Source organism: Pan paniscus, chromosome 4 (assembly GCF_029289425.2).
Source record: "Pan paniscus chromosome 4, NHGRI_mPanPan1-v2.0_pri, whole genome shotgun sequence".
In the NCBI taxonomy this organism is placed as follows: domain Eukaryota; kingdom Metazoa; phylum Chordata; class Mammalia; order Primates; family Hominidae; genus Pan; species Pan paniscus.
The window spans coordinates 43794896-43822369 of NC_073253.2; the positions used below are offsets into that span (position 1 = coordinate 43794896).

Genomic DNA, 27474 nt, shown 5'->3' on the forward strand with positions numbered 1-27474 from the left:
GAAAGTTATAGTACGTAATGACTTTATTGTTTAAATTTGCATAAGTGTGCACATATGTGTGCATGGAAATAGATCCAGTAAGATATGTCAAAAGGTTTTCAGTGGTTATCTCAGAGTAAGATTTGCGGTATTTATTATATTATTTTGTCCTAATGGAACATTTTACAATGAATAGCTTCATTAATTAGAAAAGAAATAAATCTATTTTCACTTAAAAAAAAATCCAGAAGAGCAAATCTGAAACAAAACTGGAAACTGTATTCATTGAGTAGAATAAGTGTCAGATGCCTGTATTTCTAAGCTATGTCTGAGCTATAACTTGACATTTTAAATGCATTAAAAGGCTAAATTTAATTACATAACAATAACTCACCACAGTTAAGACTTTCTTTTCAGTTTCATCTTTTGATAATATCGTTCTTCCTTCCTTAATTATGCCTTTGGCTTCACCTTTGTCTACTATTTGCCTCTGTCCTGTCTTTCTTATATTTGGTCTCGGTCTCTGAAGTCGGCCCCTTACTTGTCGAGCAGTTTGGATAACACTTTCCTTCATTTCTTGCTGGAAAGTGTTTATATTATTAGTCCTAAACAAGGGGACAGGGAGAAAGGCAGGGCGCTTGACTGTAAAAAGCTGAAAACTAATGTAAAAATGTAAAATTTGGATCTCCTCTAATAAACGCTCTAAAAAATACTTTGTACCATTAAAGGGAAATTGCTTTCTGATTATAAACATCTTATTTTACAAAAGAAAACAGTTATGTCAATTCTTAAAAGGTAATAAACTTATATAATACGCCTAGAGTAGCTAAATATACAGATAGAATGTTGGTTGCCAGGAGCTGGAAGAGGAGAATGAGTATTTAATGGGTAGAGAGTTTCATTTTATGAAGATGAAAAAGAAAGTCTAGAGATGAATGGTGGTGGCAACGGGACAACAATGTGAATACACTTAATGCCACTGTATGTTAAAAAATAGTTAAAATGGTAAATTTTATCTTATGTGTATACTACTTTTTAAAAGGTAATGAATATATATAGCTTATATACATATAGGCTGAGTAGCCCTCATCCAAAATGCTTAGGACCAGAAATGTTTCAGATTTCAGATTTTTTTAGATTTGGAAATATTTGCATTATACTTATCAGTTGAGCATCCCTACTTTGAAAATCCAAAATGCTCCACTGAGCATTTCTTGAGCATCACGTCAGCTCTCAAAAAGTTTTAAATTGTGGCACATTTGAGAATTTTTTATTAGGGATGCTCAACTTGTAGTTTTTAAACGCATTGCTTTGTATACGCTCTTACGCAGCTGACAATGCAGATAAGCAGGCAACCATTAGAAGGTGTTGAATTCAATCTGATATTATATTTTAGGCAGTCTGCTATATCAATAAAATTAAACCAATATTCTTTATGTTCACTTTTTAAATGCATTAACATATCTCAATAAAAATTAGAAATATTTAAAAGAAGTATCTCTCTTATTTTATATTGTCAAAGAAAATCACTGTTTACCCCACAGAAACAACTGAGTCATTTTTCTGGACTGGTGCTGACTGAGACTCCTCTTTAGGTTCACAAGAATTTGAAGGTGAAAGGTTCCTTTCAGTCTGTGTACATGGCAATATCACAGCCTCCTCATTCCTGTGACCTGATGTGTCTTTTTCTCTTGATATCATTAGGGAAGCTTCATCCTAGAAGACAGAAAAAAAATTTCATTCACGGTTGCTAAAAGTATAAGGAAATAAGAACTTTACAAGTATAAACTGATATCATCTTCGTGAAGAATAATAGGGTAGTCTATACCAAAATTCTAAATTCCCAGCAATTCCACTTCTAGAAATGTATCTTATAAATACTCAACAAGTAGAAATACACACACAAAAATACTTATTGTAACAATTTAAGCACCACCTCCCTCACCGGAAAAGACAAACAAAAAATCAGAAATAAAACAGATCTATCATTAGGGGATGGAATAAATAAATTTTAATTTATTTACAATGCAATAGTACCTAATCATTTAAAAGAAGATATATCTCTTTGTACTGATCTAAAAAGCAGCTCACAATACTGTAAGTGGAAAAATCAGAAAGCATTTTGGAAAACAATAAAAATACCTTCCCATTTTATTATTTTATAACTGTAAGACGAAAAAGTATAAGTGGATATATTCAAAATTGCTGTATGATTAACTTGGGGGAAAGGGACGTGACATTATAAAAGACTCTTACTTTTTAGAATACATATATTTTTCCAAATTGAAATTTCTATAATCAGAAAGTATAATACAAATGTAACTTATCTTTTATGAATATAAGCTTAGGAGAAATAGTACAAATGTTGATGCACAGTAAAGTACTGAGCTATTTTAAGACATCAAATAAGAATTTTAATTCTAAAAAGGACTTCCACTGAATGTGGAAAACATTCAGTTTATAATTATTCATTTCGTTTCAATGTTTTTTTGATGGTATGTCACACAATCTTAATCTGTTATGGACCAAGTTAATAAAGTAAATAAAATATCACCTTTAACGCAAATCAAGCTTTTAACTCTTCATTTCACCTTCACAACAGAGTGAAATAAAAAACGATTATTCTCGCCGGGTGCCATGGGTCAGCGTAATCCCAGCACTTTGGGAGGCCAAAGCAGGCGGATCACGAGGTCAGGAGTTCGAGATCAGCCTGGCTAACATAGTGAAACCACATCTCTACTAAAAATACAAAAAAAAAAAAAAAATTAGCCGGGCATGGCGGCACGCGCCTGTAGTCCCAGCATTCAGGAGGCTGAGGCAGGAGAATCGCTTGAACCCGGGAGGTGGAAGTTGCAGTGAGCCGAGATCGTGCCACTGCACTCCAGCCTGGGAACAGGGTGAGACTTCATCTCAAAAAAATAAAAATAAAAAAAATTAAAAACTATTATTGTCATTTTTTCTATGAAGAAAATTGTTTAATCAATGGTCACATAGCTGGAACTGGAACCAGAGCCCAGACCTGAACGCTTTCCCACAACACGCTTGCCCATTATCAGATATCTGAGATTCTTACACAAATTATGTGGAACAATGAGGCAGATTAAGCATGGGAGCAATATCACATGCAGCAAAAATTACACAGAAATATTTGTAAAATTTTAATGCCAGGTGCTTTTAGTAGTCCTAATAACTTAAAAAAAAAAAAAAACACCCACACAGAACTTCCATCTCAAATATCACTCACATGTTGAGAAGGGAGAGTTTCAGTTTGTTCATTATTTTCTTGCATCACAATAGTCTCCATTTTCTTGGTTTCTGATTTCTTCTCATATATATTTTTTTCTGATTCTGTAGTCTCTCTCTTCAAAGCTGCTCTTGCTAAGTTTGGTTTTGGTCTTTTGAATCGGCTCCTCACAAAAGGTGCTGGTTTAATTTCAAGTGGCTTCTGTTCTTGAGGAAGAGATTTGCTTTTGGAACAAGGATTATCAAGCTTTAGAATGAACTGAAGGGGCAGTGGAAACGGAGTCTCAGTACAACCTTAGAGACTGGCGGTAAACATTTAATTTTTTTTTTTTTTTTTTTTTGGAGACAGGGTCTTGTTCTGTCCCCCAGGCTGGAGTGCAATGACACAATCATAGCTCACTGCAGCCTTGACCTCCGCGGGCTCAAGTGATCTTCCCATCTGAGCCTCCCAAGTAGCTGGGACTACAGGCATGTGCCACCACACCCAGCTAGTTTTTGTTTTTTTATTTTATAGAGATGGGGTTTCTACAGCCTGTTGCCCAGGCTAGTCTCAAACTCCTAGGCTCAAAGGATCCACCCACCTCAGCCTCCCAAATTGCTAGGATTACAGGTGTGAGCCACCATACTTGGCCTAATTCTAATTCTTAACAGGAAAACAAATCGAACTATCTGGCAGATCCTGAAAACCACGAGTGGTACAATCCAGGTATGAGCCTAGGAATTATACCATCTCTGCACAAAGAAAATATGAGTCTATCAAACCTGTATTGATTTAAGACTGTTACATACAATTTTGTATGTCAGTAACTTTCACAACTGACTGTCAGAGTGACCTCAATCCTCTCTCCCAGTCTTCCCAAAACTATCTTAAAAGCTCTAACACTATCCTGTATATGTTATATCTTGAAACCTCACTTAGTTTAACGTAATCTGCAACTATAACTTAATATCTCCTTCTTTAAAAACACACTTGTACCTTAAATTAATATCTGAAAACTGCTCTGGAACATCTGGAGATTGAATCCCCTGGACTTCTGTTTTATCAGATTCATGAGTCTGTGAAGAAATCTTGAAATGACTGAAGTGACTTGATACTTCTTTTTCAGAATTTCTTTTTTCTTCTACAGGTGTATGCATCATCGACAGTACTTCACTGCTAATGTTCTAGAGGAACAGTCATAGTAAATCAGCACAAATAAAAGAGTATTTAAACATCTTATATATTTAAAACAAAAGTCTACTAAATTCTAAACACTTTCCTTTAAAACTTTAGAAGTTTTAAATTTTTGAATAAAATTTAATTTCCAAATGTTAAAAACTTGGAATTCAGGAAACCCTTTTATGTTGCATATTATTACTTTTCCAAACCACAAATGTCATTATCTATTTTTAAAAGTTAGAAGAAAAAAAAAGTCCTTGAAAATGTTAGAAGATCATGAACTTCAAAGTGACTTGAAAAAACAAAAAGAACTTTTAGAAGTGAAGTAAGTCAGGTGGGGCAAGAAACAAAAGCAGATACAGATGTGGCCAAAAGAAATAATGTGTGTTCACGCTAGGGTTAGTACAAATTCAGTCTAATTTCCTATTCTTTTTTTACCTAAAAGAGTAACTTCAAATGACATTAAGAACAGTGACATTTTTGGGATCTCAAACCTAAGCCAAAAGAAAAGTTTGATCCTTGCCCATCTGACTTAAAGAAAAATAATAATAACAGTGACTTTTTCACAGTTGGAAATTATTAAGTTTTATTTCTTTTTGAGACAGGGTCTCACTCTGTCACCCAGGGTGGAGTACAATGGCACAATCACGGCTCACTGCAGCCTCAACCTCTAGGGTTCAAGTGATCCTCTCACCTCAGCCTCCCAAGTAGCTGGGACTACAGACTTACACCTTGTTATTATATTTTATTTTTTATTTATTTTATTGATTTTTATTTTATTTTATTTTATTTTTTGTAGAGACAAGGTCTCTCTATGTTGCCCAGGCTGGTCTCAAACTCCTGGGCTCACGTAATCCTTCCACCTTGGCCTCCCAAAGTGTTGGGTTTAAAGGTGTGCCCAGCCTAAGTTATCTTTTTAAAAAAGAACGTACAGTTTCTTCAAGGCACTGAAACATAGAAACTTAGGGCTACAAAAGACTTTAGACTTCTAGAGATTTTTAAGTGTTGTTGGACTTAAGGACAAAATAATCATGGAATTATTTATTTCCTCTGAAAAAAGCATTCAAAAAACTTTTAAAGGACAGAAAAATACATACTTGAATATCTAGTGAAGGCATAGCACTGCAGTCATTGCTACCGCTCTGCATTAAATGTGTGTCAGTTTGTCTTGAGGTACTGGTCTCCTCTAGCTCGTTTTCCCTTGGAGAAATGTCTGTTTTTCCAGTTTGTTTCAATTCTGCCACCTTTTCCTCAGTAACACAGATCTCTTCAGATCCTCTCTCTCTAAAATTTTCTTTTCCAGTTTCTTTCAAATCTGCCTCCATTTCTTCAACAACAGCCATCTTTCCTGATACTTTCTCCATCATGGGAATGTCTCTTTTTCCAGTTTCTTTCAAATCAATCTCCTTTTCCCTTATAGCACTGATCTCTGCTAGCACCTTTTCCCTTTGGGAAATTTCTTCTCTAATTTCTTTCAAATCTGTCTCCATTTTACCTACAGGCTTGACCTCCTCTGGGCCATTTTCCTGTGGCGATATTTCTCTTTCAGTTTCTTCCAAATCTGTCTCTATTACCTCAGCAGCATCAATCACCTCTCGTGTCTTCTCCCTTGGGGAACTCTCTCTTCCAGTTGCTTTCAAGTCTGTCTCCATTTCATCTACAGGCTTGACCCCCTCTGGGCCATTTTCCTCTGGGGATATTTCTCTTCTTCCAGTTTCTTCCAGATCTTTGTCTATTTCCTCAGTGGCATCAATCACCTCTGGTGTCTTCTCCCTTGGGGAAATCTCCCTTCCGGTTGCTTTCAAATCTGTTTGCATTTCACCTAGAGGCTTAACCTCCTCTAGGCCATTTTCCTGTGGGGATATTTCTCTTTCAGTTTCTTCCAAATCTATCTCTATTTCCTCAATGGCATCAATCACCTCTGGTGTCTTCCCCCTTGGGGAACTCTCTCTTCCAGTTGCTATCAAATCCGTCTCCATTTCACCTAGAGGCTTGACCTCCTCTAGTCCATTTTCCTGTGGGGATACTTCTCTTTCAGTTTCTTCCAAATCTATTTCCTCAGTAGCATCAATCACCTCTGGTGTCTTCTCCCTTGGAGAACTCTCTCTTCCAGTTGCGTTCAAATCTGTCTCCATTTCATCTACAGGCTTGACCTCCTCTGGGCCATTTTCCCTTGGGGATATTTTTCTTCTTCCAGTTTCTTCCAAATTTTTGTCTATTTCCTCAGTGGCATCAGTCATCTCTGGTGTCTTCTCCCTTGGGGAACTCTCATTTCCAGTTGCTTTCAAATCTGTCTCCATTTCACCTAGAGGCTTAACCTCCTCTGGGCCATTTTTCTGTGGGGATATTTCTCTTCTTCCAGCTTCTTCCAAATCTTTGTCTATTTCCTCAGTGGCATCAACCACCTCTGGCGTCTTCTCCCTTAGACAAATCTCTCTTCCCATTGCTTTCAGACCTGTCTCCATTTCCATGGTGACATCAATCACATCTAGAATCTTCTCCCTGGGAGAAATGGCTCTTCTTCCAGTTTCTTTTAAATCTGACTGCATTTCTTTAGTATTAATCTCTGCTGGTACCATCTCCTTTGGTGAGGTGTCTAGTCTTACGGTTTCTCTCAATGCTGCCACCATTTCCCCAGAGACAAGAATCTTCTCTAGTACCTCTTCCTTTGAGGAAATTTCTCTCCTTCCAGTTCCTCTTCCTATATTTGGCTTTGGTTTCTGAAATCGAGTCCTTAGAATTGGGACTTGGTTAAGTTTATTTGCCTTATTATTCTCTTGAACGCTATAAAAAAAAAAAGGGGGGCACACAATCAAGTTTTAAACCAGACTGCCTGCTGAAGAGATGATGTTTGAGAAATCACTACAGAAACACCAGAAACTCTCAAATTCAAAAAAATTAAGGAAGGCCTAGGAATCGCTGGGTAAAATTTAAAAATTAAAAGAAAAAAAATCCCACCTTTTGAAATCACAGCAATAAGTTTAAATATATATATATCTAGTAAGGTCAATCAGTATAGAAGCTATTTGATCCTAACAGTGTCTTTCCAATTGTCATTCACACTACCATTTATAAATACTGACTGTGAAAGACTCTCCAGTTCTCTGCATTGGAGCTAGATTGATGTATGTCTGCTATTTCTACCTCTTCATCCCTTCTATCTTTTACACAGACAAATGCTTTGCCATAATAGACCTGACCACCTCAAATACCTGGATACAAGTATGACTTGACCAAGATTAAGTCTTAGGACTACAAATGAGGTCTGCCCTCCTCACCTTTTAAAACCAATTTTATATGAGATTTCCTATACAGATAGTTCTCTAAAGGCTTGTTATTTCATAATATAAGTAAAGAATCAAAGGACAGACCAAATACACAATAATACTTTGCTGAATGCTACTGGGCACACAACCACTATCCAAAACAAGCACCTTGCTCTCCAGAAAAGCAGCAGCACTTTTTGTTTTGCTTTCTGTTTATTATAATAGAGGGTAAAATCAATAAACATATAAATGAATGAAAGGGCTTTTAAATGACTGGTTAGGAAAAGTTATTAATATTGGGCAAAAGCTAGATCAAATGAAACACTAGATTAGATTTATTCGGCCATGTCGGACTGAACAGGTATATAACTATACATTCAACAGCTTTAAAAAAGACGTATTGAGCTGGGCATGATGCTTCATGCCTGTACTCCTAGCACTTCAGGAGGCTGAAGCAGATGGCTTGAGCCCATGAGTTTTTGGTAGAAATCCCATCTCTACCAAAAAAAAAAAAAATTAGTCAAGTGAGGTGGCGTGCACCTGTAGTCCCAGCTATTCAGGAGGCTGAGGTGGGAGGATCACCTGAGCCCAGGAAGGATGAGGCTGCAGTAAGCCATGATCATGCCACTGCACTCCAGATTGGGCAAGAGAGCAAGATCCCATCTCAAAACAAACAAACAAAAAACAAAACAAATAAGCAAAAGATTTGCTTAAAAGTATGCTAGGCTGGGCATGGTGGCTCAGCCTGTAATCCCAGCATTTTGGAAGGCTGAGACAGGTGGATCACTTAAGGTCAAGAGTTCGAGACCAGCCTGGCCAACATGATGAAACCCTGTCTCTACTCAAAATACAAAAATTAGCAGGGCGTGGTGGCACGCGCCTGTAATCTCAGCTACACGGGAGGCTAAAGCAGGAAAATAGCTGGAACCCAGGAGGCGGAGGTTGCAGTGAGCCAAGATCATGCCACTGCACTCCAGCCTGGGCGACACAGCAAGACTCTGTCTCAAACAGAAACAAAAACAAAACAACAAAAGTATGCTATTGCTTGTTTCAACTTCTTTAGGTCCTAAACTATCCTTCCTCACTGAAATAACTGTTTTCAATAATGCAATTTTTGATACTGTAAGACAGGTCCTTAGGAATAAGATTGCTTTTCAAATTGTACTTGTTTACATAACTGAAGTGTTTATATCCATCATTAACTTTAGCAATTGACAACGTTAAATGTAAAATTAACAGCAATCAATAAAGGAAATTTAATTTGATTAGTCCTGAATGGACCACATTCCATTTTTTGATTTATGATACTTTTCATCTCCATCCAGAAACATCTAGCTTTTAGTGAGATTACTGTGCTAGCAATCTTGGTTTGGGTATCATGGGAAGAGATAAACTATCTTTATAAAGTCACATTTTGAAAACAGGCATATTATTTAAACATATAAATGCTTGAAGCAAAGGCTTTATTAATAATTTCATTATTTCCATAACAGTTCAGATTGTAAGATACAGATATGCAATGTTATAATTATATTCTATGTGCTTAGATTTTTTAAACTGCCATTCCAGCAAAGCAATAGATTGATTGTTTCTAAGTAACAAAAGAAGTACAGAATTAACTGAAGGGCAGTATCTGAGACTGGATATCAGATATAAAATTGAACTAGATTATTTCTCAACTTAAAATATACAGTGGATCTACGAACTTTCCTCAGATCACAAATTTGAGAAGAAAGGCAAAACAAGAGGACCATGAATGGAGAAAATAAGGTATGGAATGAGCACAAAACTATAAATGTGCTTTAAGGTCTGCATATGTGTTTTTCTAAAACACGGAGTTTAAGAATCTATAAAATATTCATGGCCAGGCGTGGTGGCTCACACCTATAATCCCAGCACTTTGGGAGGCCAAGGAAGGAGGATCCCTTCAGCCCAGGAGTTCAAGACCAGCCTGGGCAACATGGCGAAACCCTGTCTCTACAAAAAAATTTAAAAATTAGCCAGATGTGGTGGCATGCACCTGTAGTCCCAGCTACTTGGGAGGCTGAGGCAAGAGGATCAATTGAGCCCAAAAGGTCAATGCTGCAGTAAGCCATGATCACACCACTGCACTCCAGCCTGGGTGACAGAGCAAGACCCTGTCTTTAAAAAAATATGGGGGGGTGTGTGTGTGTGTGTGTGTTTCAAATATATATATATATATATATATAAACCTCCAAACAAACATCACCAATCATGACAAAAAACTTAAAATATTTATATGAAGTAGGTAAGATGGAAAATTAACCTAGAAGATTAAATTTCAAAGAAATATTCACTAGTTTATCTAATAAAGTACCTTTTCTTTAATAGAGATGGGGTCTTGCTATGTTGTCCAGGCTTGTCTTGAGTTCCTGGCCTCAAGTGATCCTCCCGTCTCAGCCTCCCAAAGTGCTGGGATTATAGGTGTGAGTCACCATGCCCAGCCTAAAGAATTTTTAATGCATTCTTTGAGAGACTGTTTTCCTACTATCTCTCTTACACAGCATCTTGAACAGGCCAACATATTTGGAGTAGGGGAGGGGGAAAACTTTCTGTTAGACATAGATAGGTGTATAATTTGATAAAACACAGAATCTTAGAATTGCTTTTGAGGATTCTGGAGACTCAAAGGCTAGAAAGATCACATGACAAAGCAGAAATGACACTGCCCATGGGGAGGAAAGTTGTTGAGATCAGATTGAGTATTAGTTACAGTGTCCATCAGTGTTCTAAAACCCAGAGCCCATTCAGAAAAGTTTAATTTTCTACCAAGCCACAGTATCTATTAATAGACTCTAGTTTAAACTGAAAAAATATAAATAAAAAGAACAATTTGTTAGCTAACTGTAATTAAAATCCATATCAGAGATATGCAGCAAGTAATGTAGTCATACAAACTTCTACCTAGAGACTGTGTGCACATTAGTAAAATAATCTGGGCAGTGGGGAGGAATAAGAAACAAAGGAATAGTGAAGGCAACAAGAAATAGAGAAATTTTTTTGTCTTCCAATAAAGATCTTTAAAGTAGTTCAGGAAACCTAGCTTTCACTCTCAGGTTAGGTACTTTTCTTTTTTGGAGGGACAGGAGTCTGTCTCACTTTGTTGCCCTGGCTGGAGTAAAGTGGCCCAATCATAGCTCCCTGCAGCTTCTAATTCCTGGGCTCAAGCAATCCTCTTCCTTCAGCCTTCCATGTAGCTAGATAGGCATGAGCCACCATGCCCAGCTAGGTACTATTTAAATAGGCTAATACAGCTGTAAGAAAGTATAGCATAGGCTAGCCTTTAAATGTAAAGACTGGTAAAATATTAATTACTGAAACTGGACAGCAGGTATATGGGAGTCCACTACTGCACTTTTGCACACATTAAACATTTCCAAAGTGAAAAGCTGAAATAGTATACCAGTAATTCCATCAGCCTGGCTTGGTACCCTCCAAGGAAGAAATAAAAAATAGAAAAGACTTTGACTATAAGCAGTATGGGTTTCTATACATAAGTTTTAAATAAAATTTATAAATCTTAAATAAAGGCAATATGTGCTCAATCTAATTCCAAAGAAACAAATATTTTAAAAATAAGTAGCATTTTACATTTGAACATAAACATATACTTTAATACGCATGTTAAGTGATAAAGCTGGCTGGGTGTGATGGCTCACACCTGTAATCCCAGCATTTTAGGAGGCCAAGGCAGGTGGATCACTTGAGGTCAGGAGTTCGAGACCAGCCTGGCCAACATGGTAAAACCCTGTTTCTACTAAAAATACAAAAATTAGCTGGGCTTGGTGGCAGGCACCTGTAATCCCAGCTACTCGGGAGGCGGAGGCAGGAGAATCGCTTGAACCTGGGAAGCAGTGGTTGCAGTGAGCTGAGATTATACTCCAGCCCAGGCAAGAAGAGTGAAACTCCGTCTCAAAAAATAAAAAGTAAAATAAAATAAAATAAAGTGATAAGGCTATTCATGTTAACTCAAGTACTAATTTATGATGAGTAGCTTTCTTCAAACCATCTGAGAAATTCACATAAAGGCTACAACATAAACTTTCTTGAAAGGTGAAGTTATATTTTTAAACACTACATAACTAGACACGCAGACAACAAATCCATCTAAATTGCTTCTGCTTTAAAAAACTGATTGAGTTCTAAAACTTTTTACAAAATCCAAAGATTATATATCAACAAAATGATGCTTACCTTAGACATTCATTAAGAACCTTGGGCTCATCTGGCTGCACATTTTGAAAAGAATCATTTTTCTCAGGCTGTAATATGACATCTTCCTCTTCAAAATCTTTACGTGATTGATCTTCCATGTGTTGAGGAGTCTTAAAAACAAACAAATTTTTCTAATGTTTTAGGTTTCACAATGAGGCCTAACAGATTTCATTGAAAATGTTGTCCAATTTAAGTATAAAATGGTAAAAAATTCAACATTATAAAATGGTGACTTTAAAATACTTTTAATGTTTTTTCTTTAGCTATCTTAGAAAATTTCATGAGTTACTCCTTTTAGGATATCTCAAAGCCCCATTCTTTTCCTTCCAATCAAAAAACAAGTAACTGCCTTGGTTTCATCTGTTAGAAATACCCCTGTGGGGTCTATCTTTCTGAATTCTTTTGATTACTATAAATGCATTATAGATCAAAGGAATTTTTTTTTCTTTTTTCTTTTTTTTTTTGAGATGGAGTCTTGCTCGGTCGCCCAGGCTGGAGTGCAGTGGTGCGATCTCGGCTCACCGCAAGCTCCGCCTCCCAGGTTCATGCCATTCTCCTGCCTCAGCCTCCCGAGTAGCTAGGACTACAGGCGTCCACCACCACACCCAGCTAACGTTTTTGTATTTTTAGTAGAGATGGGGTTTCACCGTGTTAGCCAGGATGGTCTCTTATCTCCTGACCTCGTGATCCGCCCACCTCGGCCTCCCAGAGTGCTGGTGTTACAGGCATGAGCCACTGCGCATGGCCAGAATTTTTTTTTTTTAAGACAGGGTCTCACTCTGTCACCCACGCTGGAGTGCAACGGCATAATTATACATAGCTCACTGGAGGCTTGAACTCCTGGGCTCAATTGATCCTCCTGCCTCAGCCTCCCAAGTAGCTGGGACTATAGGAGCACACCACCAAGCCCAGCTAATTAAAAAAATTTTTGTTTGTAGAGACAGAGTGTCACTATGTTGCCCAGACTGGTCTCAGACACCTGGCCTCAAGCAATCCTCTCACCTCGGCCTCCCAAAATGCTGGGATTTCAGGCATGAGTCACCATGCCTGGCCTACAGACCATGGGAATTATAAGAAATTGAAATCTCAAAACATGACAACTTTTATCTTTATCACAAAGACTACGTAAATAATCTAAAATTCACAGTCTTTGTTCTTGGAATTGTATCTTACTAGGGAGCTTTTAACACTTTATGCTGTTTAAGCCAATGTTAAAACTCACATATGTACTTATCTCTTCAAAACAAAAGATTAATTCAAACATCCACTAAGTGATACAGAAAAGCAAGTCCAAATATGAGGTCAGGTGAAACAGATTATCTATCATGTAAATGCCCAAAATCTAAAATGGCTTTACAACTAGCAAAGCTGCTGGCTATGAGATTTTGACCAAAAATGTAATAAATGATGCACACAAATTGTGCAGCACTGTTTTGAAAAGGGGGTAAAGGGGTTGGGCACAGTGGCTCATGCCTGTAATCCTAGCACTTTGGGAGGCCAAGGCGGGTGGATCACCTGAGGTCAGGAGTTTGAGACCAGCTGGCCAATATGGCAAAACACTGTCTCTACTAAAAATACAAAAATTAGCCAGGCGTGGTGGTGTGAGCCTGCAGTCGCACAACTAAAAATACAAAAACATTATAGATCATGTGAATTTTTTTTTTTTTTTTTGAGACAGAGTCTTGCTGTGTTGCCTAGGCTGGAGTGCAGTGGCGCGATCTCAGGTGGCTGAGGCAGGAGAATCACTTGAACCTGGGTGGCAGAGGTTGCAGTAAGGCAAGATCGCACCACTGCATTCCAGCCTGGGCGACAGAGCAAGACTCCGTCATAAATAAATAAATAAATGTATGTATGTATGTATGTAAGTATGTGGGTGAAGGGAAGCTTATATTAAGGCTCATGTACTTGCTTACCAAAAATGTGAGGAGGAATCAGAGTACTTACATCTCTATCAGCACAGGATTCATTTTCATTCTTCTCTACATTGGTCCCAATTTCTTCCTGTGATATGAGAATTTCTTTTCTTTCAGCAGCTTTACCTGCATTTGGCTTTGGCTTTTGCAATCGGCCCCTCACTTGTGCAGGTCTTAAAGCCTTTAGTTGACTCCCTTCCTGCAGACAATTTTTTTCACCCAAACTAGAACCACAAAGAAATAAAATTAATGTTTATTTTGAAGTCACCAATTTCCTTCTCCCTGGCATGAATAAGTAAACCATTTGGAATATGAAATAATTCACAAGTTTCCTGAAAAGACATAATCCGCCCGGGCGCGGTGGCTCACACCTGTAATCCCAGCACTTTGGGAGGCCGAGGCGGGCGAATCATTTGAGATCAGAAGTTCGAGACCAGCCTGGCCGACATGGTTAAACCCGTCTCTACTAAAAATACAAAAATTAGCCAGGTGTGGTGATGGGCGCCTCTAATATCAGCTACTTGGGAGGCTGAAGCAGAAGAATCGCTTGAACCCGGGAGGAAGAGGTTGCAGTGAGCAGAGACTGCACCACTACGCGACAGAGCAAGATTCCATCTCAAAAAAAAAAAAAAAGAGAGAAAAAAAAGACATAATCCTGGAAGCCCTCTTGAAAAAGCACTTTTAAATAGAATTTTATTACAAATTTGGAAAAATCTACATCTGCCAAGCATAGACTACTACTCCTAAGGATACTACAGAATAATGTAGAACTCCAGGGGATTAGTCCCAAATCATAGTATAAATGGTAACCCCTGGAAGAGCCCAGAATCCACCAGTCAGATTCACATTCTATTTTAGATTTCTATTTCAAGTTAAATATTCCCTTTAAAAATCTCTTAGTATAAATAAAATTATCCAGGGGCATATATTGTAAACATTCAAATGTAATGGCTAACTCAATAGACTCATAAAATTTATATAAGCAATATCAAGCAGAGAGAGTATTATGAATGTTTCAAAACCACCTATGGTTGAAAATGAACTTAAAGTATGCTGCTTGAAAATTAAATTCAGACCTTATTAAGTAGAAAACAAATTATTACCATCATTCCTAAGAGTTACTTTTTTTTTTTTTTACTACTTCCTGAATACTCACACAGATACAGTTTCAGCTTCTGGATTCTCTCTCTCTGCAGTCTCCATTCTCAAAATGTCCAATGTATTCATTTTATCTTTTTCCAGGTGGTTCTGTGAATTTAATTTGCTACAATTTATCTGCTTACAATAAACAGTTCAAACTTTGTAATAAACAAATGGAAATTAAAACAACAGAACTGGCTGGGCACGGTGGCTCAAGCCTGTAATCCTAGCACTTTGGGAGGCCAAGGCAGGCGGATTGCCTGAGCTCAGGAGTTCAAGACCAGCCTGGGGAACATGGTGAAACTGTCTCTACTAAAATACAAAAAATTAGCCAGGCATGGCAACGTGTGCCTGTAGTCCCAGTTACTTGGGAGGCTAAGGCAGGAGAATTCCTTGAACGCAAAAGGTAGAGGTTGCAGTGAGCCGAGGTCACGCCACTATACTCCAGCCTGGGTGACAGAGTGAGACTCCATCTCAATAAATGAATACATAAGAACTTCATTTTTTGTACTTCTAACTAGAGGAGATTTTCTAAAAATCCTAAATGCAGATGAGAATTTTTTTTTTTTTTTTTGAGACAGGGTCATGCTCTGTCACCCAGGCTAGAGTACAGTGACATGATCATAGCTCACTGCAGCCTTGACCCCCGAGGCTCAGGTGATCCTCCCACCTCAGCCTCCTGAGTAGCTGGGACTACAGGTGCACACTATGCCCAGCTAATTTTTTCATTTTTTGTAGAGACCGGATCTTGCCATGTTGCCCAGGCTTGTTTCAAATTCCTGGGCTCAGGTGATTAGCCTGCCTCAGCCTCCCAAAGGGCTGGGCTTACAGGTGTAAGCCACCACACCTGATGTACATTTTTTTTTTTAACAAAAATGGACTCACACTAAATATTTCAGAAAAATATTTCTGAAATGTTAATTACCAAAGGATACAAAACTGTATTGAAACCATGATTCAGTTGTGTAAAAGAAAATCTGTAAGGAGATATGTGAAAAGATTGGTTGCATGGGAATAATGAAATTACAAGTATTAGAAGGAATGGCTGGGCATGGTGGCTCACGCCTGTAATCCCAGCACTTTCCGAGGCTGAGGCAGGTGGATCACCTGAGGTCAGAAGTTCGAGAGCAGCCTGGCTAACATGGTGAAACCCCGTTTCTATTAAATATACAAAAAATTAGCCAGGCATGGTGGTGCATGCCTGTAATCCCAGCCACTCAGGAGGCTGAGGGCAGGGGAATCGCCGGAACCCAGGAGGCGGAGGTTGCTGTGAGCCGAAATCACACCATGCACTCCAGCTGGGGCAACAAGAGCGAAACTAAACCTCAAAAAAAAAAAAAAAAAAAGAAACAAGATTACAACACTTCAAAGAAAAAAGGTAAAGAAAAAAAATTACAAGTAATTTTTGTTTTAACTTTTACATGAATCTGTATTTTCCAAATTTTCTACAATTCAATAAACATAAGATTAGAATAATATAACTGTACTATAAAGATTATGATAAAAGATATTTCACAAAACAGGAAAAGAAGCAAATCAACATCTTAAAAAGTGTTTTAGTTAAAAAAAAATTCTAATAATAGAATTCTGGAAAAGTTATAAGGAAACAGAAAGATTCATTTAGCAATGTAAATAGATTATTTATGACTCAGTTTGACAATGCATAACAATTCAGGAGACTCAGACATACCAGAAAATTTTTTAAAGTAATAAAAATAACAAATAACAAAAGACAATGCATAACAAGAATCACAAAAATATTTAAAACATTATTTGACCCAACGATCCCACCCGTCTCTAGAAATTTATACTTTGTTTCCTTGAGAAAGCCTTACTTACAAAACTGTTTGCTTCTAATGTACAAGAGTTAAAAAAACAAACAAAAATAGAAACAATCTGAACATCCATTAGTAGAGAACTGATTAGGTAAATCAATAACATGTTAACATGACACAGCTATTAAAAAGATCAATTGGACCCAAAAAAATGTAAATTAATAGTTTCAGAGGAAAAGGGTTTTTTTTTTAATTTTTTATTTTTTTGAGACAGAGTTTCACTCTGTTGCCCAGGCTGGAGTGCAGTGGTGCAATCTTGGCTCAATGCAACCTCTTCCCTTCCGGGTACAAGCGGTTCTCTTGCCTCAAACTCCCGAGTAGTTGGGATTACAAGCGTGTGTCACAATGCCCAGCTAATTTTTTTGTATTTTTAGTAGAGATGGGATTTCGCCATGTTGGCCAGGCTGGTTTCAAACTCCTGGCCTAAAGTAAGCCACCAGCCTTGGCCTCACAAAGTGCTGGGATTACAGGTGTGTGCCATCGTGGTCAGCTGAAAAAGGTTTTGGCAGGGCGCGGTGGCTCAATATGGTGAAACCTAGTCTCTACTAAAAATACAAAAATTGGCTGGGCATAGAGGCGCGCGCCTGTAATCTCAGCTACTTGGAAGGCTGAGGCAGGAGAATCTCTTGAACCCAGGAGGCAGAGGTTGCGGTGAGCCGAGATCACGCCATCGCACCACAGCCTGGGCGACAGGGCGAGACTCCGTCTCAAAAACAAAACAAAGAAAAGAAAAAGGTTTTAAACATTATACACATTATGGTTAAAAATTATAGAAATGTGTGCATACATAGATAAAGTTATTGGCCAGGCATGGTGCCCTCATGCCTGTAATCCCAGCATTCTGAGAGGCCAACGCGCACGGATCACTTGAGGTCAGGAATTCAAGACAAGCTTGGCCAACATGACAAAACCTCGTCTCAACTGAAAATACAAAAATTAGCTGGGCGTGGTGGTGCATGCCTGCAATCCCAGCTACTTAGGAGGCTGAGGCACAAGAATAGCTTGAACCTGGGAGACAGAGGCTGCAGTAAGCCAGGATCATGCCATTGCACTCCAGCCTGGGCGACTGGGCGAGACCCTATGTCAAAAAAAAAAAAAAAAGAAGAAGAAGAGGGCAGGCGTGGTGGCTCATGCCTGTAATCCCAGCACTTTGGGAGGCTGAGGCAGGTGGATCACATCAGGTCAGGAGTTCGAGACCAGCCTGGCCAACAAGGTGAAACCCTGTCTCTACTAAAAATACAAAAATTAGCCGGGTGTGGTGGCACGTGTCTGTAATCCCAGCTACTTGGGAGACTGAGGCAGAAGAATTGCTTGAACCTGGGAGGCAGAGGCTGCAGTGAGCCAAGATCGTGCCACTGCATTCCAGCCTGGGCAACAGAGCAAGACTCCATCTCAAAAAAAAAAAAGAAATAAAGAAAGAAAAAGAATAAAGAAATTTATTGACCAGGTGAGCTGGCTCATGCCTATAACCCCAGCACATTGGGAAGCTGAGGCAGGAGAATCAATTGAGGCCAGGAGTTAGAAACCACCCTGGTGAACACAGTGAGACTCCATTCCTAATTTTTGCTAACTTAAAACAGAAAATTAGGCTGGGTGCGGTGGCTCAAGCCTGTAATCCCAGCACTTTGGGAGGCCAAAGCAGGCAGATCATGAGGTCAGGAGACCGAGACCATCCTGGCTAACACAGTGAAACCCCATCTCTACTAAAAATACAAAAAATTAGCCGGGCATGGTGGTGGGCACCTGCAGTCCCAGCTACTCAGGAGGCTGAGGCAGGAGAATGGCGTGAACCTGGGAGGCAGAGCTTGTAGTGAGCCGAGATCACGCCACTGCACTCCAGCCTGGGAGACAGTGAGACTCCGTCTCAAAAAAAAAAAAAAAATTTATCTGGGTTTGGTGGCACACACCTGTAGTCCCAGCTACTGGGGAGGGTGATGTGGGAGAATCACTTGAGCTCAGGATTTCGAGGCTGCAGAGAGCCATAATAGTGCCATTGCACTCCTGGACTCTGTTGCCTGGGCAATAGAGCAAGACCCTGTCTCAGAAAAAACAAACAGAAAGTTTGTAAAAGACAAACAGAAATGAGACTGCCTGTGTGTAGATGAGAATGTTGTGGGCATAATTTAATATATAGCTGGTTTATGAAATATTTTAAATAAAAATTTTATAGAAGTAAACAGAAGACAGATTTATCACCACTGAGGATATCTGAAATGATTACATCCCAGGTTAAAGAAAATGTGTAAACAGGAGACTAATAAGATACGAACAAATCTAATGTTAATGTGAGTTCTTGTATCTGTTTTAATATCAGTAACAGTACTTTGTAATTTCAAGTCAACAACTTTCATTCCCAACTATCTAAAGAAAATTTTTATAATTTTAATTTCCATGAAATCTCTTACCCCATACCTTTTCAACTGAAGTTTTTGAATGTGAATTCTTGCTCTCTGACTCTGTTTTGCCTTGTGAAAGAACTGATTTCTTCCCAGCCCTTGACAAATTGGGTTTAGGTCTCTGGAAGCGACCTCTCAACATTGGTTTAACATTTTCTGTTTGATCAATTTCCCTGAAAAATTAACATTATTTAAATAGCATCAAACATGCAGTCATGTCCAAATGAACTTCTAAAATAACCTACTGAGAATTAGGAAGAACTCCTTTAAGAGCTTACTTAGAACAAGAGTAGCAAAGAAAACTTAAAGAGACTAACTTGTTCTATCTGATATTAAAAATACACCATTCATCATCAGTAATTAAAACAGTGTGGTACTAACATATGAATAAACAGATAAATGAAACAAATTTAAAATCCAGAAAATGACTTCAAAATAGACATGATTTTGGTATATATTGAAGGTAGCAACTCATAATAGGGAGGATAAGATGAAATGCAATACAATACAGTGAGGATAAAACTTAAGAAATATTAAGTAAGATTAAATGATGATGGGAAGGCCGGGCGCAGTGGCTCACGCCTATAATCCCAGCACTTTGGGAGGCTGAGGCAGGTGGATCACCTGAGGTCAGGAGTTCGAGACCAGCCTGGCAAACATGGTGAAACCCCGTTTCTACTAACAATACAATAATTAGCCATGCATGGCAGCACGTGCCTGTAGTCCTAGCTATTTGGGAGGCTGAGGCAGGTGAATCCCTTGAACCCGGGAGGCGGAGGTTGCAGTGAGCCAAGATGGTGCCACTGCACTCCAGCCTGGGTGACAAGAGCAAGACTCCATCTCTGGATGTGGTGGTGAGCACCTATAGTCCCAGCTACTTGGGAGACTAAGGTGGGAGGATCACCTAAGCCTGGGAGGTTGAGGTTGCAATGAGCTATGATCACACCACTGCACTCCTGCCTGGGCAACAGAGTGCAACCCTGTCTTAAAAAAAAAAAAAAAATTCATAAATGTTTAAATGTGTATGTGTGTGTGAGGGAGAGCTCAATCATACCTTTTTATACTTTTCGATGTTTGAACCCTATGAATGTATTGTCTATTTCAAAGACTCACATTTTTAAGTTTGATTTCCATTGTGACAGTACTTCACTGAAAAATAAGAATTTATGAACTGAATAGCTTTCTTTTTTTTTTTTTTTGAAATGGAGTCTCGCTCTGTCGCCCAGGCTGGAGTGCAGTGGCGTGATCTCAGCTCACTGCAGGTTCTGCCTCCCAGGGTCACGCCATTCTCCTGCCTCAGCCTCCCAAGTAGCTGGGACTACAGGTGCATGCCACCACACCCGGCTAATTTTTTGTATTTTTAGCAGAGACAGGGTTTCACTGTGTTAGCCAGGATGGTCTCAATCTCCTGACCTCCTGATCCGCCCGCCTCGGCCTCCCAAAGTGCTGGGATTACAGGTGTGAGCCACTGCGCCCAGCCCATAAACTATTAATAGCTTTTAAGCCCATATGAGATGAGGAATTATAAGGAAGATTAAAAGGAAGTATAAAACCTTCAGATACCTCTTCAAAGGGAGATTTTTATGATGCTTTTAATTGTTTCTTGGGAAGATACTAATTTAACCAGTATCTGCATACTGGAAGATATACTTCCTTGAAATCACCAATATCAAAATATTATTTTGACACCAGGCATAAAAAATAACTCAAACCAAGTAAAAGTAAAATGTCATGGCAAATATTTAGGCTTCCAAATTGTTTTAGAATTTCATAAGTTACCACCTTCCTAAAATTCGTATCATTATTATACAAAAGATATGAAAGAGAATCTTTCTGCAAAGAAATATAAAGTAAAACACCTGATGTTACACTCTGAACAGACTACAGTATAATTACATATTAAATGATTCCCTCTACTATTAATAAAGTATGTATTAATAATCCCCTCAAATCCCTAAATGAAGCAACATTATCATTTAAGAACCTTATCAAAACTTTATAAATAAATCCTATCGTATAAAATACTTACAGTGAATTATTTTTTAGGTCAACATTTCTTTCTTCTATACAACTACCCTCAGCATTATTCACCTCACACAATGCTCTAATTCCAACTTCGAATGAAGGCAAATCTGAAGTGCTTGATTCTGAAGACTCAGTTGCTACTGATGTGGCATCTTGTTGATTACTAAAAAAATGAAAATATTTCAGAGAGAAAAGAATTCCTAATGATATATATTTTATAATTATTTTTAAAAATTTTAAACACACAAAATCACCATTTTGCAAGATGCTGCTTCACATTATAGAGTAATACAAACTGCTACATTAGCTTTTCCATGATCCATCTTGCATCATGTTATAAAAACTGTACCTCCAGAGAAAGCAGCAGCCACAAATTTACACGCTTAGGAACATGCTCAAGAAGTTTCAAAATGAAGGCCGGACAAGGTGGCTCACACCTGTAATCCCAGCACTTTGGGAAGCCAGGGCGGGGAGATCACTTGAGGCCAGGAGTTTGGAACATCCTGGCCAACATGGTTAAATCCCGTCTCTACTAAAAATACAAAAACTAGCTGGGCATGGTGGTGCAGGTCTATAATCCCACCTACTCAGGAGGCTGAGGCAAAAGAAATCACTTGAACCGGGGAGGTGGAGATCACACCACTGCACTCCAGACTGGGTGACAGAGCAAAGCTCTGTCTCAAAAAAAGAAAAAGCTTCAAAATGAGAAATTATTAAATGTGGTTCACAAATCAAACATGCGTAAAATAATAGTAATATTTAGGAATTAGCTTTCATTAAAATTTATATAGGCAATCCTTGCTATGCAGGGTACTGTGTAACCAAAAGTCAAATAAAGCAAAGATACAGCTCCAATAAGCTCAAGTTGAGTTAACATAGTCCTACGCAAAGTGAGAACTACTATATTAAAAAATATTTCAAATATCAGCCAGGTGTGGTAGCACGTGCCTGTAGTCCTAGCTACTCAGAAGGCTGAGGTGAGAGGATTGCTTAAGCCCAGGAAGTCGAGGCTGCAGTGAGCTGAGATTGCACCACTGCATTCCAGCCTGGGCGATAGAGCAAGACTCTGTCACAAAATAAATTTCAACTAACAATAATATAACTGATAGCCACGCACTGACCATTTCAACACATATTCACATTTAGCCATACCTTTTTTTTGTTTTCTTGTTCATTTTTTCTACTAGGTGTTTATGTTTTCCTGACTTATCAGCAAGAGTTCTCTCTATATTTTTATTGTCTAGATATTACACATAAAATCTCCTGATCAGTAACTTGCCTTTTACTTTCTTTATGGAGGATTTGTTAACAGAAGTATTTAATTTTACTACCATCAAACTTATCAATCTTATCTTTTAAAGTCTGTGTTTTCTACATCTTAATAGAAATGTCTTACCTGAGGCCTTCACATTACAAAGATATTTTTCTACATTTCTTCTAAAAGTTGTAAAGATTTGTTTTATACATGTAGTCTTCAATCCATCAGGAAGTTAGCGGATATGGTAACACAAGGATCAAATATTATGTTTTTCAAATCTCAGCTCAATCTAATGAACAGTTAGTTCTATCTTTGCCCGCTAATTTCTAAAGCTACCTCTGCCATGTAACAGATTCCTAAATGTCTCTTCCTAAACTCTATATTCAGTTCCACTGAGTCAATTCATCTAACCCTGTACCAATACCATGCTGCTTTAGTTACTCTAGCTCGAAAATTAGTCTACTAGCACAGTCCCTCTCCAAAGTTGGTGTTTTTTAAAACTGTCTTTACCATTCTTGAGCCTTTATTCTTGTGTACATGACAATTTTAGAATCAACTCTGTTTTCCAAAACGAACTGGGACTTTAACAGTCATTACAAGGTTGTTTTTCCCCTAAATTAGAAAAAGCTAGGGCCAGACACAGTGGCTCATGCTGAGGTGCGAGGATTGCTTGAGCCCAGAGTTTGAGACCAGCCTGGAAAACATCTCTACTAAAAAATGTTTTTAAAATTAGCCAGTCATGGTGTCCCATGACTGTAGTCCCAGCTACTCGAGATGCTGAGGTGATAGAATCATTTGAGCCCAAGAGTTCAAGGTTGTGGTGAGCTGTGATCACGCTACTACACTCTAGCCTGAGCAACAGAGTAAGAACCTGTCACAACATTTTTTAATTATTTTAAAAATTAGAAAAAGTCATGAGTACAGTTTTGTGTAGTTTACGAAATTAGGTGTATCTCTGAACTCACACTTTAGATTATCTGTCACCTAGGAACAAACAACTATGAGAAATAGCATATGATTCCACTTATGTGAATATCTAGATTAGACAGAGTCATAGAGACAGAAAGTTGTCTACATCCTTACCGCTCTCAATGAGCCTAATTTGATCTCAAACTAAGCAAGTCTGGTCCTGATTAATACTTGGATGAGAAACAGAAAGCAGATTAGAGATTATCAGTGGTTGCAGGGAGGGGAGAATGAGGAATTACTGCATAATGGGTACAGGTTTTTTGTTTCCAGTGATAAAATAGCTTTAGAAATAGTGCTGATGGCTGCACAACAATGTAAATGTAAATAATGCCACTAAATTGTAAGCTTAAAAATAGTAAACAGCTTTAAGTTTGTTTTTGGCAATAGTTTCTTAGATATGACACCAAAAGTATAGGCAACAAAAGCAAAATTAGACAAATGGGACTACATTGAACTAAAAAACTTCTGTACGCCAAAGGAAACAGCAGAGTGAAAAGGCAACCTATGGAATGGGAGAAAATGTGTAAATCATATTTCTGATAAGGTCCTAAAATCCAAACTATATAAATAATTCTCAAAACTCAATAGCAAAAAAGAAAATAACCTAAGTAAAAAATTGGGCACAGGACCTGAATAGACATGTCTCCAAAGAAGATATACAAATGGCTAACAGCTATGAAAGATGCTCAACTCAATAATTATCCGGGAAATGCAAATCAAAACAACCATAAGAAACCACCTTCTACCTGTTCAGAAGGACATTATTAATAAAATAAAAGATAACAAGTATTGAAGAAGATGTGAAAAAAACTGGAACCCTGTACATTGTTGGTGGTTATGTAAAATGGTGTACCCACTATTGGAAACAGTATGGAGGGTCCTCAAAAAATTAAAAGTAGAACTACCATATGATCTAGCAACCCCACTTCTGGGTATTTATCCACAAGAACTGAAATCAGGATCTCAAAAGAGATATTTGCACTCCCATGTTCAGTGATGCCAACAGACAAAAACAACCTAAATGTCCATAAAGAAAATGTGGTCTATACATGTACTGGAATATTATTTGCTCATAAAAAAGGAAATCTTCTCATATGCTACACCATGGATGAACCTTGAGGACATTACATTAAGTGAAATAAGCCAGTCACAGAAAGAAAAATACTGCATGAGGCTGGGCGCTGTGACTCACACCTGTAATCCCAGCACTTTGGGAGGCCAGGGCAGGTGGATCACCTGAGCTCAGTTCAAGACCAGCCTGAGCAAAATGGTGAAACCTCGTCTCTACCAAAAATACAAGAAATTATCCAGGTGTGGTGGTACATGCCTGTGGTCCCAGCTTCTCGGGAGGCTGAGATGGGAGGATTGCTTGAGCCTGGGAGGTGGAAGTTGCAGTGAGCTGAGATCGTGCCACTGCACTCCAGCCTGGGTGACAGAGACCGACCCCATCTCAAAAACAAAACGAAACAAACAAAACAAAGAAAGAATCATGATTGCCAAGGGCTGGGAGGCGGAGGAAATAGGAGTTGCTGTTCAATAGGTATAGAGGTGCGGTTATGCAAGGTAAAAAAAAATTCCAGAGATCAGCAATACAACACTGTGCTTATAGTTAACAACACTGTATAGTACACATAAAAAATCTACTGAGGGTAAATCTCATGATTTTATATTACAAAATAAAATTTAAAAACACACACACACACAGCAGGACACATCATTCAAACTAACGAAAACCAAAGATAGAGAAAATCATTATAGAAAATGATAAACCCATGCAAACGCCAACCAAAAGAAAGCTACAATGGCAAAGTAAACATCAGAAAAAAAGAGCAATACCAGAAGGATAGTACATAATGATAAAGGGAATTTCACCAAGACAAAACAATCCTAGATATGTACACACCTAACAACAGAGCTTCAAAATATATGGAGCAAAAACAAATAGAACTGAAAAAAAGAAACAGGCAAATCCACAGTTACAGATGGAGACTTCAACACTCCTTTCTCAGTAATCAACAGATGTGGATAAAACCAGAAAAGACACAGAAAATACCTTAATGAAAGGATGGGGTCAGTTCTTTTCTCAACTTTTTCAGTGGAGGCAAAACCCACAATGCCATCTATGTTTTGTGTGCAGGAAAGCATCTGCTCCTTACTGCATTCACCTTCCTTTAGCTCAGGCCTTATAGCCTGACATTTATCTACAAATACAAAATGCATGTTATTCTAAAAAATGACAGCAAAAACATCTTTTTTAAAGCACAAAGGAATTTACCTATAACACTGTCTTTTCCTACAAAACCTTAATCAACATTCAAGTCCCTATTTGCAAGGCACACATCTTATTTTTAGACCATAATAAAAACTTAACTTATATGAGGATCAGCTCAACCTTCTTGGGCAATTTGCAGCATCTTTTATCTTAAATTCTAAGTATTTCAAGTGGCTTATTTTATATGTCAAGTAGGGAAACTAAAAGTTGACTTAACTATTCTTTTGCTCCTTCAGAAGTATACTAATTAGTAACACAGTAATAGCTATCATTTATTAAGTACTTACTAAGCGGCAGGAACCCTTAAGTCCATCAGATGCATTATCTCATTTAATACTTGAAACAATCCTATTAAAAGATATTAATATTAACCTCATAGAGAACCCCCTGAGTTCAGAGATCTTAAGTAACTTTCCCAATGCAATACTTAAGCAAGTAAAAAAGCTGGAATTTAAAGCAAGGTCTGTTTGATTTCTAAAAACCTGGTTGTGAATCATTAGGCTGTTCTGCATTATACGTAATGACTCCAATAAGCCAAAAAAGAGCATAATATTGTGATGCCTACAAAGCATACTACGTTAGCTACCAGTACTCTTTTATTAAAATCAGATGGGTAAATCTGAACTACAGAAAACATAAATTTTATAGAAAGGTTGTTCTGGTCTGCTCCTACCTTTTCCGTGGTTATCAGCTTTAAATAATCTACATATGAACTCTTAAGGAAAGGGACCAAGACTCCCCCTCAAACTCTTAGCCCTCATCCCCAAGCAACTCATAAGTGGCAATATGTTTGCATTCAAAGAGTAAAAAAGAAAAAGGGAAGGAATACATATTCCACTAGTTCTTTTACAGGAACTAACCCCTTGTGAGTTCACAGAGGTGCTCTGTAGAGGTACAACATGAAAATCTGTGCTTTACTGACAGACATAGCAACATACTTTTAACTCTATATAGATGTGATTTCTAATCATAGTTAATGGGAATGCACAGGAGGTGATACATCTTAGAAACAAACTTTAGAGAACAATCTCCCCACTTTAATTTGTTTAATTTTTTTACATAAACTTTTTCTTTAATTAAAAATAAACAGCTTTAGCACAGTACCATGAGTACAGAACCAATTAATAAGCATCATTAATTGCTATCTAGACAGAAAATTAAGTTACATACCATATTACTGTACATGTCTTCTCAAGTAATATAGAGGCTTTTTAAATATGTAAGAAACTTACTCTTGTGTTTTTCTCCTCTAGAAGGACCCGCCTGAACAGTGGCATTTTCTAAAAGATTGTTTACTCCCAGTTCATTAGCTCCATCTTGCTTCTTCCTCCTTCTTTTCTTTTGATTTAGGTCTACTTCTAATGCAACCTGCTCTGCATCCTCCCTTGATAAGGTCAGAGACTCTTCTTCAACTGTCTGAGCATCCTTCTGAGATCTTTCTGTGTCTGAAATTCTAGAACTCATAGACTCATCTGGATCATTATTCACGGCTTCACAGGCAACTTTTTTCACTGAAAACAAGAGAAATTACTATAAATATTTAAACAACCTAAAGAAAAATTTGTAAAGGTGGGAAAGAGACTCAAAGATGTCCTCTGTATTATTTATTTGTATGAACAAAAAACCTAAAGACAACCTAAAATGTCTAATGGGAAATGACTAAATAATATATAAAAATCCATGGAGCCAATAATGATAATGAGGTAAGATTATATGTAGTCATGTGAAAAATTTCAAAGCATATTGTTGCATTTAAAAAACCAAGCAGAACAAGATACACATA

At 38.0% G+C, this 27474-nt stretch overlaps 1 protein-coding gene across 3 annotated transcripts in view; it reads right to left on the reverse strand.

The window, feature by feature from the left end:
• The window catches only part of BDP1 (B double prime 1, subunit of RNA polymerase III transcription initiation factor IIIB), a 286362-nt gene that overhangs the window by 49044 nt on the left and 209844 nt on the right, over positions 1–27474 (reverse strand). For all 3 annotated transcript variants that reach the window (XM_063604208.1, XM_055112321.2, XM_034959980.3), the window contains 12 exons: positions 26924–27202; positions 25473–25620; positions 21197–21355; positions 19184–19340; positions 14953–15044; positions 13828–14020; positions 11863–11993; positions 5479–7165; positions 4199–4386; positions 3224–3446; positions 1517–1695; positions 374–584 (listed from right to left, as the gene is read on the reverse strand). In XM_063604208.1, coding sequence (XP_063460278.1) covers positions 374–584; positions 1517–1695; positions 3224–3446; positions 4199–4386; positions 5479–7165; positions 11863–11993; positions 13828–14020; positions 14953–15044; positions 19184–19340; positions 21197–21355; positions 25473–25620; positions 26924–27202 — 3647 coding nt within the window. The remainder of the gene's footprint in view (positions 1–373; positions 585–1516; positions 1696–3223; positions 3447–4198; positions 4387–5478; positions 7166–11862; positions 11994–13827; positions 14021–14952; positions 15045–19183; positions 19341–21196; positions 21356–25472; positions 25621–26923; positions 27203–27474) is intronic.